This window comes from Scyliorhinus torazame, chromosome 1, assembly GCF_047496885.1.
Source record: "Scyliorhinus torazame isolate Kashiwa2021f chromosome 1, sScyTor2.1, whole genome shotgun sequence".
Lineage (NCBI taxonomy): Eukaryota > Metazoa > Chordata > Chondrichthyes > Carcharhiniformes > Scyliorhinidae > Scyliorhinus > Scyliorhinus torazame.
The window spans coordinates 256,272,719-256,289,664 of NC_092707.1; the positions used below are offsets into that span (position 1 = coordinate 256,272,719).

General features: G+C 48.2%; 1 protein-coding gene across 4 annotated transcripts in view; it reads left to right on the top strand.

Annotated features, from left to right (window-relative positions):
• usta (uronyl 2-sulfotransferase a) overlaps positions 1-16,946 on the top strand; it is a 150,211-nt gene that overhangs the window by 15,752 nt on the left and 117,513 nt on the right. For all 4 annotated transcript variants that reach the window (XM_072504842.1, XM_072504859.1, XM_072504864.1 and 1 more), the window contains exon 2: positions 8,486-8,529. In XM_072504842.1, the coding sequence (XP_072360943.1) occupies positions 8,486-8,529 (44 nt within the window). The remainder of the gene's footprint in view (positions 1-8,485; positions 8,530-16,946) is intronic.

Genomic DNA, 16,946 nt, shown 5'->3' on the forward strand with positions numbered 1-16,946 from the left:
CATAGTCTCCCCTTCGTCCCTCATTTCCCTATATATATCCGACACCTTACCATCCCCCACCCATTTCTTTGAGATCACTCTGTCCTGCACCTCTTGTGTCGGGAGCTGCGGGAATTCCCTCACCTGTTGCCTCGCAAAAGCCCTCAATTGCATGTACCTGAATGCATTCCCTTGGGGCAACCCATATTTCTCGGTCAGCGCTCCCAGACTTGCGAACTTCCCATCCACAAATAGATCTTTCAGTTGCGTTATTCCTGCTCTTTGCCACATTCCATATCCCCCATCCATTCCCCCCGGGGGAAACCTATGGTTGTTTCTTATCGGGGACCCCCCCAATGCTCCGGTCTTTCCCCTATGTCGTCTCCACTGTCCCCAAATCTTCAGTGTAGCTACCACCACCGGGCTCGTGGTGTAGTTCCTCGGTGAGAACGGCAATGGGGCTGTCACCATAGCCTGCAGGCTAGTCCCCCTACAGGACGCCCTCTCTAATCTCTTCCACGCCGCTCCCTCCTCCTCTCCCATCCACTTACTCACCATTGAAATATTAGCGGCCCAATAGTACTCACTTAGGCTCGGTAGTGCCAGCCCCCCCCTATCCCTACTACGCTGTAAGAATCCCTTCCTCACTCTCGGAGTCTTCCCGGCCCAAACAAAACCCATGATGCTCTTTTCTATCCTTTTAAAAAAAGCCTTCGTGATCACCACCGGGAGGCACTGAAACACAAAGAGGAATCTCGGGAGGACCACCATCTTAACCGCCTGCACCCTCCCTGCCATTGACAGTGCTACCATATCCCATCTCTTGAAATCTTCCTCCATCTGTTCCACCAACCGCGTTAAATTTAGCCTGTGCAATGTGCCCCAATTCTTAGCTATCTGGATCCCCAGGTAACGAAAGTCTCTTGCTACCTTCCTCAACGGTAGGTCCTCTATTTCTCTACTCTGCTCCCCTGGATGCACCACAAACAGCTCACTCTTCCCCATGTTCAATTTATACCCTGAAAAATCCCCAAACTCCCCAAGTATCCGCATTATTTCTGGCATCCCCTCCGCCGGATCCGCCACATATAGTAGCAAATCATCCGCATACAAAGATACCCGGTGTTCTCCTCCCCTAAGTACTCCCCTCCATCTCTTGGAACCCCTCAGCGCTATCGCCAGGGGCTCAATCGCCAGTGCAAACAGTAATGGGGACAGAGGACATCCCTGCCTTGTCCCTCTATGGAGCCGAAAATATGCCGATCCCCGTCCATTCGTGACCACACTCGCCACTGGGGCCCTATACAATAGCTGCACCCATCTAACATACCCCTCTCCAAAACCAAATCTCCTCAACACCTCCCACAAATAATCCCATTCCACTCTATCAAATGCTTTCTCGGCATCCATCGCCACTACTATCTCCGTTTCACCCTCTGGTGGGGCCATCATCATTACCCCTAACAGCCTCCGTATATTCGTGTTCAGCTGTCTCCCCTTCACAAACCCAGTTTGGTCCTCGTGAACCACCCCCGGGACACATTCCTCTATTCTCATTGCCATTACCTTGGCCAGGACCTTGGCATCCACATTTAGGAGGGAAATTGGTCTGTAGGACCCGCATTGTAGCGGGTCCTTTTCCTTCTTTAAGAGAAGCGATATCGTTGCTTCAGACATAGTCGGGGGCAGTTGTCCCCTTTCCTTTGCCTCGTTAAAGGTCCTCGTCAGTACCGGGGTGAGCAAGTCCAAATATTTTCTGTAAAATTCAACTGGGAATCCGTCCGGTCCCGGGGCCTTTCCCGTCTGCATGTTCCTAATTCCTTTCACCACTTCTTCTACCTTGATCTGTGCTCCCAGTCCCACCCTTTCCTGCTCTTTCACCTTGGGAATTTCCAGCCGATCCAAAAAGTCCATCATTCTCTCCCTCCCATCCGGGGGTTGAGCTTCATATAATTTTTTATAAAATGTCTTGAACACTTCATTCACTCTCTCCGCTCCCCGCTCCATCTCTCCTTCCTTGTCCCTCACTCCCCCTATTTCCCTCGCTGCTCCCCTTTTCCTCAATTGGTGTGCCAGCAATCTGCTCGCCTTCTCCCCATATTCATACTGTACACCCTGCGCCTTCCTCCACTGTGCCTCTGCAGTGCCTGTAGTCAGCAAGTCAAATTCCACATGCAGCCTTTGCCTTTCCCTGTACAATCCCTCCTCCGGTGCTTCCGCATATTGTCTGTCCACCCTCAAAAGTTCTTGCAGCAACCGCTCCCGTTCCTTACTCTCCTGCTTCCCTTTATGTGCCCTTATTGATATCAGCTCCCCCCTAACCACCGCCTTCAACGCCTCCCAGACCACTCCCACCTGAACCTCCCCATTGTCATTGAGTTCCAAGTACTTTTCAATACATCCCCTCACCCTTAGGCACACCCCCTCATCCGCCATTAGTCCCATGTCCATTCTCCAGGGTGGGCGCCCTCCTGTTTCCTCCCCTATCTCCAAGTCCACCCAGTGTGGGGCATGATCCGAAATGGCTATAGCCGTATATTCCGTTCCCCTCACCTTCGGGATCAATGCCCTACCCAACACAAAAAAGTCTATGCGCGAATAGACTTTATGGACATAGGAGAAAAACGAGAACTCCTTACTCCTAGGTCTACTGAATCTCCACGGGTCCACACCTCCCATCTGCTCCATAAAATCTTTAAGCACCTTGGCTGCTGCCGGCCTCCTACCAGTCCTGGACTTCGACCTATCCAGCCCTGGTTCCAACACCGTGTTAAAGTCTCCCCCCATTATCAGCTTTCCCGTCTCCAGGTCCGGGATGCGTCCTAGCATTCGCCTCATAAAGTTGGCATCATCCCAGTTCGGGGCATACACGTTTACCAAAACCACCATCTCTCCCTGTAGTTTGCCACTCACCATCACGTATCTGCCCCCGTTATCCGCCACTATAGTCTTTGCCTCGAACATTACCCGCTTCCCCACTAATATAGCCACCCCCCTGTTTTTCGCATCCAGCCCCGAATGGAACACCTGCCCCACCCATCCTTTGCGCAGCCTAACCTGGTCTATCAGTTTCAGGTGCGTTTCCTGTAACATAACCACATCTGCTTTAAGTTTCTTAAGGTGTGCGAGTACTCGTGCCCTCTTTATCGGCCCGTTGAGCCCTCTCACGTTCCACGTGATCAGCCGAGTTGGGGGGCTTCCCACCCCCCCCCCTTGCCGGTTAGCCATCATCTTTTTCCAGCTTCTCACCCAGTTCCCACGCAGCTGTATCTCCCCCAGGCGGTGCCCCCCCGCCCATCCTCTCCCGTACCCACTCCCCCCTTTCCCCAGCAGCAGCAACCCAGTAATTCCCCCCTCCCACCCCCCCCCCCCCCGCTAGACCCCCCGCTAGCGTACTTACTCCCCCCATGTTGCTCCCAGAAGTCAGCAAACTCTGGCTGACCTCGGCTTCCCCCCGTGACCACGGCTCGCACCGTGCGACGCCCCCTCCTTCCTGCTTCTCTATTCCCGCCATAATTATCATAGCGCGGGAACCAAGCCCGCGCTTCTCCCTCGGCCCCGCCTCCCATGGCCAACGCCCCATCTCCTCTCCCTCCCCACCTCCCCCCATCACCACCTGTGGGAGAAAGAAAAGTTACCATACCGCAGGATTAGAACATAAAACCCCTCTTCGCCCCCCACATTCGCCCCACCACTTTGTCCAAACGTTCTTTTTAATAATCCACTCATTCCAGTTTTTCTTCTACAATAAAAGTCCACGCTTCGTCCGCCGTCTCAAAGTAGTGGTGCCTCCCTTGATATGTGACCCACAGTCTTGCCGGTTGCAGCATTCCAAATTTTATCTTCCTTTTATGAAGCACCGCCTTGGCCCGATTAAAGCTCGCCCTCCTTCTCGCCACCTCCGCACTCCAGTCTTGATAAACGCGGATCACCGCGTTCTCCCATTTACTGCACCGAGTTTTCTTCGCCCATCTAAGGACCATTTCTCTATCCTTAAAACGGAGGAATCTCACCACTATGGCTCTGGGAGTTTCTCCTGCTCTCGATCCTCGCACCATAACTCGGTACGCTCCCTCCACCTCCAACGGACCCGTCGGGGCCTCCGCTCCCATTAACGAGTGTAGCATCGTGCTCACGTATGCCCCGACGTCCGCCCCCTCCACACCTTCAGGAAGGCCAAGAATCCTCAGGTTGTTCCTCCTTGCGTTGTTTTCCAGTGCCTCCAACCTCTCCACACATCGTTTCTGATGTGCCTCCTGTATCTCCGTCTTCACCACCAGGCCCTGTATATCGTTCTCATTCTCGGCTGCTTTCGCCTTCACGACCCGAAGCTCCTGCTCCTGGGTCTTTTGTTCCTCCTTTAGCCCTTCGATCGCCTGTAGTATCGGGGCCAACAACTCTTTCTTCATTTCCTTTTTTATCTCCTCCACGCAGCATTTCAAGAACTCTTGTTGTTCAGGGCCCCATATGAAACTGCCACCTTCCGACGCCATCTTGGTTTTTGCTTGCCTTCCTTGCCACTGTTCCAAAGGATCCGCTGCAATCCGGCCACTTTCCTCTCCTTTTTCCATCCGTGTCCAGGGGGAATACCCTTCTGGTTTACCGCACGGTGTTTTTAGCCGTTAAAATTGCCGTTGGGGCTCCTATCAAGAGCCCAAAAGTCCGTTCCACCGGGAGCTGCCGAAACGTGCGACTTAGCTGGTCATCGCCGCACCCGGAAGTCCCCCATTGCCCCCAGATACTTAATGTTACCGCCACCACTGGGTTTGTGGTAAATTTTTTGGGGGAGAGCGGTAGTGGCGCCGTCACCAGCGCTTTTAAACTCGTCCCTTTGCATGACTTCATCTCCAACCTTTTCCACGCCGCTCCCTCTCCCTCTATCATCCATTTACGAATCATCGCCACGTTGGCGGCCCAGTAGTAGTCGCCCAAATTCGGCAACGCCAGTCCCCCTCTGTTTCAGCTACGCTGTAGGAACCCCCTCCTTACCCTCGGGGCCTTCCCTGCCCACACGAAGCTCGTGATGCTCCTATCTATTTTTTTAAAGAAGGCCTTAGTGATCAGTATAGGGAGACATTGGAACACAAATAGGAACCTCGGGAGGACCATCATCTTAATTGCCTGCACTCTGCCCGCCAGTGACAGCGGCTGCATGTCCCACCTTTTGAAATCCTCTTCCATTTGTTCCACCAGCCGTGTCAGATTGAGTCTGTGTAAGGTTCCCCAGCTCCTGGCTATCTGAATCCCTAGGTATCGGAAGTTTCTTTCCACTCTCCTTAGCGGTAGGCCATCTATCCCTCTACTCTGGTCCCCAGGGTGTATCACAAAAAGCTCACTCTTTCCCATGTTCAGCCTATATCCCGAGAAATCTCCAAACTCTCTCAATATCTGCATGACCTCTGTCACCCCCCCCCACTGGGTCCGTCACATACAGCAGTAGGTCATCCGCGTAGAGTGACACTCGGTGTTCCTCTCCCCCCCCTAATCACCCCTCTCCATTTTCTGGAGTCTCTCAGCGCTATGGCCAGTGGTTCAATTGCCAATGCGAACAGTAATGGGGACAACGGGCATCCCTGTCTTGTTCCCCTGTGTAGTCGAAAATACTTCGACCTTTGCCGACCTGTGACCACACTTGCCGTTGGGGCCCCATAGAGGAGTTTAACCCAGCTGACAAACCCGTCCCCGAACCCGAACCTCCTCAGCACCTCCCATAGATACTCCCACTCCACCCTATCAAATGCCTTCTCTGCATCCATTGCCGCCACTATCTCTGCCTCCCCCTCTGCTGGGGGCATCATTATCACCCCTAATAGCCGTCGCACGTTGACATTTAGTTGTCTCCCCTTTACGAACCCTGTCTGGTCTTCGTGCACCACCCCCGGGACACAATCCTCTATCCTCGTTGCCAGCACCTTTGCTAGCAACTTGGCGTCCACATTTAGCAGTGAGATAGGCCTATAGGACCCGCACTGCAGCGGATCCTTATTCCGCTTCAAGATTAGCGATATCGTCGCCTCCGACATTGTCGGGGGTAGGGTCCCCCCTTGTTATGATTTTCTAAGTGCCCTGTTACCACTTTCTTTATGATAGGTTCTATTGCCTCACGGCGCCGAGGTCCCAGGTTCGATCCTGGCTCTGGGTCATTGTCCGTGTGGAGTTTGCACATTCTCCCTGTGTTTGTGTGGGTTTTGCCGCCACAACCCAAAAGATATGCAGGCTAAGTGGATTGGCCACGCTAAATTGCCCCTTAATTGGAAAAAAAAATTTAATTGGGTATTCTCAATTTCTAAAAAAGAAAAAAAAAATGATAGGTTCTAGCATTTTCCCCATTACTGATGGCAAACCAACTCGACAATAATTCCCTGTTTACTTCTTTCTTGAATAGCAGGTTTATGTTTGCTACCTTCTGATCCACGGAACTGATCTGGAAAACAAATGTATGCATTGTCTCTGTAGCTGCCTCCTTTAAAACCCTTGGATGCAGACTATCAGCTCCAGAGGATTTGTCATTTTTTTAGCTCCATAAAACTTTCCGGATTCTTTCTTTACTGATATTAATTGCTTTCAGTTCTTTGCTGTCATTAGGTCCTTGATTTCTCCACTATTTCTGATATTTTTTTCCCACCATTTACTGTGAATATAGTGTCTGAGCATCAAATATGTTTGGTCCAGGAGTAGGTGCAAATCAGTCCAAAGGAGATATAGCGCTATGTAAGATTTTATGTATGAACTTTAATTTGTAGTACATTCTAGGTTCCTATCTTCCTCTTTCTGCCTGACTGATCAGTATGGTGCTACCACAAAATTCAGGCTGACGCGGAGTCAGAGAGGGTTCCCTTTTTTTGGATGAGTTTTGAAACGGAGATCCTGTCTTCTCCCTCGGGTTGTAAAGATCCCATGCCACTATTTTGACGAAGAGTAGAGAAATTCTCCCCTGTGTCTTGGCAATATTTATTCCTCGGTCAACACGCAAAACGAGATCTCATCAGTACTGCAAAGCATTTTGTTGGTCCTTGCTGTGCGAAACAGTGACCGGCACTTCAAAAAATAGTACAGACGTGGCATTAACATCCTTAGAGCTTCACGGGATTATGAAAGGTGCTATATCAATGCAAGTTTCTCTCCCAAAAATCTCTGTGGTTGGCGGGGGGGGGGGTGCTAATTCAAACAATTCATCATGTTGACCCGTGTATCTATTGATACAATTGGAATATTGTCATATAAAAGTCTCAGCCTGCTAATTCCTGTCAACGTGGTGTGGATAGTGCTTCAAAGCTTGGGGATTTTCTGATCCTGAATTATGATTATTGTGTATTTCCCCTCTGTTTCAGATGGAATGTTGTCAGCTCCATTATTGTATCTCTGTTTGTAAAGTGACAAAATGTGGGAGCATACAAGACTGAAATGTAAATTATTACTGCGGTTCAGCATTTGAAACCAAAATAATTAATTCTGGAGTGACTGATTCTCGAATGGTATATATTTACAATAAATTATTTTTCTTTTCAAATGCTGAATCATGTTACACTTCAAAATGCTCGAAGGCGGCGAAGAGAAGCATCAGTTTGAGGATTTGTAAAGTTCCAGAGGGTCTTCTTGAACAAAGTTAATTCCAAGTAAAGGGGGAACTTTACAAATCTTCCAGCTGACGTGATGTTGGGTATAACTCCTATTTAAGTAATGGCAAGTTCATGTCACATTTTATTCCCACTTGCTACTTTCAGCTGTCGTCGGTAAGATTATGAGGATCCAGTTTTCACCAAAAAGACAAAGAAATTTGATCCCCAAAAAACCTATAATAATCCTGAAATGCCATGTAATAGAAAGGAATTTCACATCCATTTGACTTGTATTAATGGTCTGAGGAGAAATCATACAGATTACAAAGGGAGGCTGAAAAAAAGTTATTTGAAATAGAGTTAGGTGTTAGATTGGAAATGTTACGGTACTGGTATTTCTTGGTTATCGGCAGAAACATAGGAACAGGCCATTCAGCTCCTCGAGGTTATTCCTAAGTTCTTATAATTGGTGCTTGATGCTACGGTCACTTTTATTTTACAACAAAATCTCTATTCAGGGTAGCACAGCGGTTAGCACTGATGCTTCACAGCGCCAGGGTCCCAGGTTCGATTCCCGGCTTGGGTCACTGTCTGTGTGGAGTCTGCATGTTCTCCCTGTGCCTGTGTGGGTTTCCTCCGGGTGCTCCGGTTTCCTCCCACTAGTCCTGAAAGACATGCTGTTAGGTAATTTGGACATTCTGAATTCTCCCTCAGTGTACCCCAACAGGTGCCCGAGTGTGGCGACGAGGGATTTTTCACAGTAACTTCATTGCAGCGTTAATGTAAACCTACTTGTGACAATTAAGATTATTATTGTTAGTAGTAGTAGTAAATGTTAACTTATTTTCATAATTCCCACAGCATTGTCACAGTTTTAGTATGTTCATGTTCCAGTCATCATATGAAATAGATTTATTATCATTTTGAATTTTTTTTTTCTCTTTCAGGTAATTCTTCTTTTCTGGATGGGTATCGACATGTACCCACTAAGGTAAATTTGGATTATTGGGAAGGAACATTCTGCTGCTACATATGGGGCAAACAGGAAATCTTCACCCTGAATATCCTATGTGTATTTAAATATGCTTGTCTATCTTGGTTTTTTTTTTATTTAAAAAAATATATATTTTATTGAATTTTTTTTTCCCTGAACAACATTTTTTCCCGCTTACAAAACAAACGAAACGATAACAATAACAAAACAGAAATGTTTAACTTTTTAACAATAATAATAATAATAATAATACACAAGTAACAAAACCTCATTCTCTATTGACCTATATTCAACTAAACCCCCCCCCCTGGGTTGCTGCACCCCTCTCTGTCGCCTCCACTGTCCCCATATATTCAGTGTTGCCGCCACCACCGGGTTCGTGGTGTACTTTTTAGGTGAGAGCGGTAGCGGTGCCGTCACCAGCGCCTCTAGACTCGTCCCTTTACAGGACCTTCTCTCCAGCCTTTTCCACGCCGCTCCCTCACCCTCCATCATCCATCTACGTATCATTGCCACATTGGCGGCTCAATAATAATCTCCCAAGTTTGGTAGTGCCAGTCCTCCTCTGTCCCTACTGCGCTGAAGGAACCCTCTCCTTACTCTCGGAACTTTCCCTGCCCACACAAAGCTCGTAATGCTCCTGTCTATTTTATTAAAAAAGGTCCTGGTGATTAAAATAGGGAGACATTGGAATACAAATAAGAACCTCAGGAGGACCATCATCTTAATTGCTTGCACCCTGCCGCCAGCGATAAAGACTGCATGTCCCACCTCTTAAAGTACCCCTCCATTTGCTCTACCAGCCGTGTCAGATTAAGTCTGTGCAAGGTTCCCCAGCTCCTAGTGATCTGAATCCCCAGGCATCGGAAGTTTCTTTCCACTTTCCTTAGAGGCAAGCCTTCTATCTCTCTACTCTGGTCCCCTGGATGTATCACAAATAATTCACTCTTCCCCATGTTTAACCTATACCCCGAAAATTCCCCGAACCTCCTCAGAATTCGCATAACCTCTATCATCCCCCCTGCTGGGTCCGACACGTATAACAATAGGTCATCCGCGTATAACGAAACTCGGTGTTCTTCTCCCCCTCTAGTCACCCCTCTCCATTTCCTGGAGTCTCTCAACGCCATGGCCAGAGGTTCAATCGCCAATGCAAACAACAATGGAGACAGCGGGCATCCGTCTTGTTCCCCTATATAATCGGAAATACTCCGATCTATGTCGACCTGTAACTACGCTTGCCCCATAAAGTAGCCTAGCCCAGCGAATAAACCCGTTCCCAAACCTCCTTAACACTTCCCATAAATACTCCCACTCCACCCTATCAAATGCCTTCTCTGCGTCCATTGCCGCCACTATCTCTGCCTCCCCCTCCACTGAGGGCATCATTATCACCCCTAATAGTCGTCGCACGTTAACATTCAGTTGTCTCCCTTTTACGAACCCAGTCTGGTCTTCGTGCACCACCCCCGGGACACAGTCCTCTATCCTCGATGCCAGCACCTATGCCAGCAATTTGGCGTCCACGTTCAATAGTGAAATAGGTCTATAGGACCCGCACTGCAACGGATCTTTGACCCTCTTCAAAATTAGCGATATCGTCGCCTCCGACATCGTCGGGGGTAAAGTGCCCCCTTCCCTGGCCTTATTGAACGTCCTCGCCAACAACGGGGCCAACAAGTCCACATATTTTCTGTAGTATTCCACCGGGAACCCGTCCGGCCCCGGGGCCTTCCCTGCTTGCATGCTTCCCAGTCCCTTAATAACCTCATCCACCTCAATTGGTGCCCCCAGGCCTTCCACCTCCTGCTCCTCCACTTTTGGGAACCTCAATTGGTCCAGGAACTGCCGCATCCCCTCCTCTCCCTCTGGGGGCTGAGACCTATACAGTTCCTCATAAAAGGTCTTAAACAGCTCGTTTATCTTTCCTGCCCTTCGCTCAGTGCCTCCCCTTTCATCCCTAATTCCTCCTATCTCCCTCGCTGCTGCCCTCTTTCGCAGTTGGTGCGCCAACAGGCGACTAGCCTTTTCCCCATATTCATACCTCCTCCCCTGTGCCTTCCTCCACAGTACCTCCTCCTTTCTGGTGGTCAGAAGGTCAAACTCGGTCTGGAGTCGTCTCCTCTCCCTGTACCGCTCCTCCTCCGGGGTCTCTGCAAATTCCCTGTCCACCCTTAAAATCTCCCCCAGTAGTCTATCCCTTTCCTTGGCCTCTGTTTTCCTTTTGTAGGCCCCAATAGAAATCAGCTCTCCTCTGACCACCGCTTTTAGTGCTTCCCAGACCACTCCCACAGGGACCTCGCCGTCGTCATTGACCTCCAGGTATCTCTCAATACACCCCCTCACTCTTGCACACACTCCCTCATCCGCCATCAGTCCCACATCTAATCGCCAGAGTGTTCTCTGCTCCCTGTCCTCTCCTACTTCCAGGTCCACCCAATGTGGGGCATGGTCCGAAACCGCTGAGTATTCAGCTTCTTCCACCCTAGAGATCAACGACCTTCCTAAAACAAAAAAATCTATCCGGGAGTACACTTTATGGACATGGGAGAAGAAGGAATACTCCCTAGCCCTGGGTCTAAGAAATCGCCATGGATCCACTCCCCCCATTTGGTCCATAAACCCCTTAAGTACCTTGGCCGCTGCCGGCCTTCTTCCGGTCCTTGAGCTGGATCTATCTAGCCCCGGGTCCAGCACCGTGTTGAAGTCCCCTCCTAAAATCAAATTTCCTGCCTCCAGGTCCGGAATACGCCCCAGCATCCGTCTCATGAACCCCACATCGTCCCAGTTTGGGGCATACACATTAACCAACACGACCTCCATTCCCTCCAGCCTACCACTCACCATTACATATCTACCTCCACTGTCTGCTACGATGTTCTTTGCTTCAAATGCTACCCGTTTCCCCACCAAAATGGCCACCCCTCTGTTCTTTGCGTCCAGTCCTGAGTGGAACACCTGTCCCACCCATCCGTTCCTTAGCCTAACTTGGTCCGCCACCTTTAGGTGCGTCTCTTGGAGCATAACCACGTCTGCCCTTAGTCCTTTCAAATGCGCGAGCGCTCGGGCCCTTTTTATCGGTCCATTCAGGCCTCTCACGTTCCACGTGATCAGCCTCACTGGGGGGCTACCTGCCTCCCTCCCGTGTCGACTAGCCATTACCTTCTCTAGGCCAGTCCCATATCGCGCCTCCGCGCTCCCGCTCGCTCCCCCAGCGTCGCACTTCGCCCCCGACCACCCACTCTTTAGCCATTTCCTTTTGGATTTCCGCAGCAGCAACCCAGTTGTCCCCCCCCCCCCCCCGCCCCGCGCTAGATCCCTATCTAGCTTGATTGCTCCCCCCATATCACTTCCGTAAGTCAGCTGACTTCAACTGACCCCGGCTACTCCTGCTCACTCCTCGGCCCCCCCGGTGTGAGGGAACTCCCATCCGCCTTGCGCCTGTTTTCCCGCCTTATTCTTTCTGGCTAAATTTGCAGATGATACAATGATAGGCAGGAAAGTATGTTGTGAAGAGGACGTGAGGTTGCTGACATATAGATGGATTAAATGAATGGGCAAAAACCTGGCATAGGAATATAATATGGGAAAATGTGAAGTTGTTCACTTTGGCAGGAAGAATAAAAAGCAGAGTATAACTTAAACAGAGAATGGTGCAGAATTCCGAGGTGCAGCGGGATCTAGGTGTTCCAGTGCATGAGTCACAAATGTTGGTATGCAGGTACAGCTCCTGACCTCAGTACAGCCTTGGTTCAAACATGGTCAAATGAGCTGAACTCAAGAGATGAGTTAAGAGTGACTGCCCTTGACATCAAAGCTGTATTTTTCAAGTGTGGCATCCAAAAGCCCTTGCAAAACTGGAGTAAGTGGGAATTAGGGGGAAAACGCTCTCTTTTTTTGGAGTCATAGCACAAAGGAAGATAGTTGTGATTGTTGGAGGTCAGACATCTCAGCTCCAGGACAGGAGTAACTCAGGGTAGTGTCCTAGGCTCAATAGGACCAACCATCTTTGCCTGCTTCAACAATGATCTTCCTTCCATCGTAAACTCAGAAGTAGGGATTTTCGCAGATGATTGTACAATGTTCAGCGCCATTTGTGACTACTGAAGCAATCCATGTCCAAATGCAGCAAGACCTGGACAATATCCAGGCTTGGACTGACAAGTAACGTTTGCAACACACAAGTGCTAGGCAATGACCATTTCCAACAAGAGAGAATCTAACTATCGCCCCATGGCATTATCATTGCTGAATCCCCACTATCAACATCCTGGGGGGCTACCATTGACCAGAAACTGAACTGAACTTGCCATACGAGTGCTGTGGCTACCAGGGCAGGTCAGAGGCTAGGAATCCTGCAGCGGGTAACTTAGTTCCTGACTCTCCAAAGCCTGTTTACAATCTACAAGGCACAAGTCAGGAATATGAGTAGTGTGACACAGTAGCACAGTGGTCAGCACTGCTGCATCACAGCACCAGGGGCCCAGGTTCGATTCCGACTTGGGTGACTGTGTGGAGTTTGCACTTTCTCCCTGTGTCTGTGTGGGTTTCCTCCGGGTGCTCTGGTTTCCTCCCACAGTCCAAAGATTTGCAGGTTAGGTGGATTGGCCATGTTAAGTTGCCCCTTAATGTCTAAATGTTGGTGGGGTTACGGGGATAGGGCAGGGGTGTGGGCCTATGTGGGGGGACTCTTTCGGAGGGTCGGTGCAGACCTGATCAGTCGAGTGGCCTCCTGCACTGTAAGGGTTCTATAATGATTCTGTTCCATGATGATGATGGAATACTCGCCACTTGTCTGGATGATTTAGCTCCAACAACACTGAAGAAGCTTGACACCATTCTGGACAAAGCAGCCCGCTTGATTGGCGCTCCTTCCATAAACATTCACTCCTACCATCAATGCACTGTAACAGCCTTGTGCACCATCTACAAGATGCACTGCAGGAATTCACCAAGGCTCCTTAGACAGCACCTTCAAAATCCATGACCACTGCCATCTAGAAGGGCTAGGGCAGCAGCTACCTGGGAACACCATCACCTGAATTTCCCCTCCAGCCACTCACACCCTGACGTGGAAATCTATCGCTGTTCCTTCTGGAACTCCCTTCCTAACAGCACTGGGGGTGTACCGACACCACATGGGCTGCAGTGGTTCAAGACTTTCCAAAATATCTATTTCCACATGAATATATGTAAATACATTCACTATGCGTTTCACCAACTTCTCAAGGGCAATTAGGAATGGGCAATAAATGCTGGCCTGGGCAATAAATGCTGGCCTGGGCAATAAATGCTGGCCTGGGCAATAAATGCTGGCCTGGGCAATAAATGCTGGCCTAGGCAACGACGCCCACATCCCTTGAATGAATTTAAAAAAGTAATTAAGAAGGCAAATGGAATGCTAGATTTTATTAAGGGAGGAATTACTCATAAAGGTAAGAATGTTATACTTCAGTTATACGGAGTATTGATGTGACCACTTCTCGAATATTGTGTGCAGTTTTGTCTCCTTTTTTAAGGAAGTGTGTTAGCGGCTTACTGGATGGATGCCTGGAATGAGCGGGATTTCTTATGAGGATAGGTTAGACAAACTGGGCTTGTTTCCACTGGAGTTTAGGAGAGTGAGGGTCATTAATACTTTTAAAGCGGGGAGAGATAGATTCCCTTACCTAACAAGAATCTAAGGTTATCGAGGGGGTAGATGGAAATATGGAATTTGAAACACAAAAGATCAGCATTATCTTATTGAATGGTGGAGCAGGCCTGAGGCCTCACTATAATTATTGGGTGATACCATCTGGTGGAGTACCTTGCTATTGACTGACACTGGCATATGCTTTCATTGGCGCTGCTGGTTTGAACTGGGCTATTTGCAAAGATGTCAGATCTATTATTCCCTCACCAACCTGTTGTAAACTACACAAGTGGCTCATTCAGTGGTTATATTTGAGGCTAATGTTTCAGGTCAACCACTTTAGTCAGACCTGTAATGTTTTACTTATCTTTCTCACTCCACAGATGCTACCTGACCTGATGAGTGTTTCCGGCATTTTCTGTATTGTTTTCAGATTTTCAGCATTTGCTGTATTTTGATTTTTATCATAATTGTCGTGTTAACCCTAATATCAGCCTTGTCTCAGTGGTATCTATTGAGTCAGATATCCCATTCCAGATATTTTAGCACATAATCCAGGTAGGTACTGAAGGAGGGCTGTATGACCGGAGGTGCCGTATTTCAGATTTAATTTTAAATCAAAGCCTTGTCTGCCACCTCAGGTGGATACAAAAGATTCCAAGGCACTATTTGAAGAAGCGCCCGGGGAGTTTTTCTGGTGTTATTTACCCCTCGAAGATCACTAGTACAAAAGCAAACACTAAAACAGACCTGGTCCTGCATCTCGTCGCTGTTTGTGATGCTTTGCTGTGTGAAAATTTGTTGATGTATTTCCCTACATTACAATCGTCATTTTACATCAAAAATACTTAATTGGCTGTAAAACACTTTGCAAGTCCTTGGGTTGTGAAAAGGGTGTAAATTCAACTTTTTTTTCTTTAGCTGGCAATGGCACAGTCCAGGATACAAATCGTGAATGTGCCTTCGCCAGCCAGCCAACCCACAAACATTTTTTTAATCTATCGCTCAATGCCTGCTCTGTCAGGCTCTACTTGCTCATCCAGCAGGCATCACAGCTCCAGGCTGTGGCAAAGATAGCAATTGCTAGTTGCGGAGCATCATCCAACTGCCAGGGCAGCAGTAGGCAATTATTCATGAAGGCCTCGCCTTCTCAACCTTGCTCCTCGCCTGAGGTGTGGTGATCCTCAGGTTAAATCACCACCGTTCAGCTCTCCCCCTCAAAGGGGAACACAGCTTATGGTCCTCTGGGACTCTGGTAACTTTACTTACTAGGCGCCAAATAAGTTGCAAATAACATTTCACACAAATAATTGCAAAATATCACTGAAAAATAGGAAATGTGGAACATGACTGTAATTGACTTAGAAAGGGGCACAGCTGGTGTCAATGATTTGTCACTTTTAATCTGTACAAGGTTCAATGAAACAGTTAGAGAAAGGAAGTGGTGAATAGACCGTATGAGAAAGTTAAGATGCAAGTCTGCAGAATTGTGATTGCTTTTACCATGGACAGAGAAGGAGCATGGATAGGAATGTTCTAGCTTAGAAAATACATGCTCTATTTGCCAACCTAAGTGTTGAGGAAACATTCCATGATACCTCTTGTATTCTTCCATCCCATTTTTTGCTAGATTTTTATCCATCTCTCTCTTTCTCTGTTGCTGATACAGTAAGCCACCCCCACCTATAACCATGGGAGTTTTCACTCCCAGCAGAGACAATGCACAGAGAAATCCATGGTCATAGATACATTGGCGACACTACAGGTAGAAAAGGCCATTACACTGGCAAATGGTCTCCGAAGCTTTATATAATATAGATCAACGTGAAAGCATGAGTGCTCTGATAATGGATTTATAGTTTATAAACTACTTCATTCATATTCCTTTTTCCAAAATGTACTCTTTTCACACATCTCAGTGTTCAATACCCTCCTATCTTACCACTCAACCAACTTGTCTGTTTCCTTTTGCATTCATCCTCCCACTTTGTCATGCCGTCTGACTTAGAATGATCAACAAAGGTTGGTCCTCGTATGTTATTAGAAATCACTTCCATTGGGCGGCACGGTGGCACAGTGTTTAGCACTGCTACCTACGGCACTGAGGACATGGATTCGAATTCCGGCCCTGCGTCACTGTCCATGTGGAGTTTACACATTCTTCCCATGTCTGCATGAGTTTCACCCCCACAACCCAAAGATGTATAGATTAGGTGGATTGGCTGCGCTAAATTGCCCCTTAATAGGAAAGAAAATAATTGAGTACTCTAAATTTATTTTTTAAAAAGGAGAAAAAAAAGAAATCACTTCCATAAATGAAAAGCAGACTTCCCAGCGCAGATCCCTGGGACATCAATCACTATCTCTTCCTGTAAATCTGAAACGCACCAATTTATCCCAACTCAGCGGTTTCTATCCATAGCAGTTCTTCAGGCAATGAAATCTGCTTATTGCCAGCCACCAGCCTCCCTTAGCTGATGAGTCAGTACCTCTCAAGTTGAACACCACTTGGAAGGAGCACTGATGGCAAGGACTCCGAATGTAATCTGGATTGGGGACTTCATTGTTCATCACCGGGGTGGTATGGTGGCACCACAATTAACCTAACCGGCTAAGTCCCGAAATACATAGCTGGCAGACTGGGCCTGCGCAGGTGGTAAGAGAATAAGGGAAAACCACATTTGACCTTATCCTTGTCAATCTACCTGTCACAAATGCACCTGCATTATTACCATGGACAGCTATCAAGTATTAAGAGGGACACTGTTGGTAAAGGTCT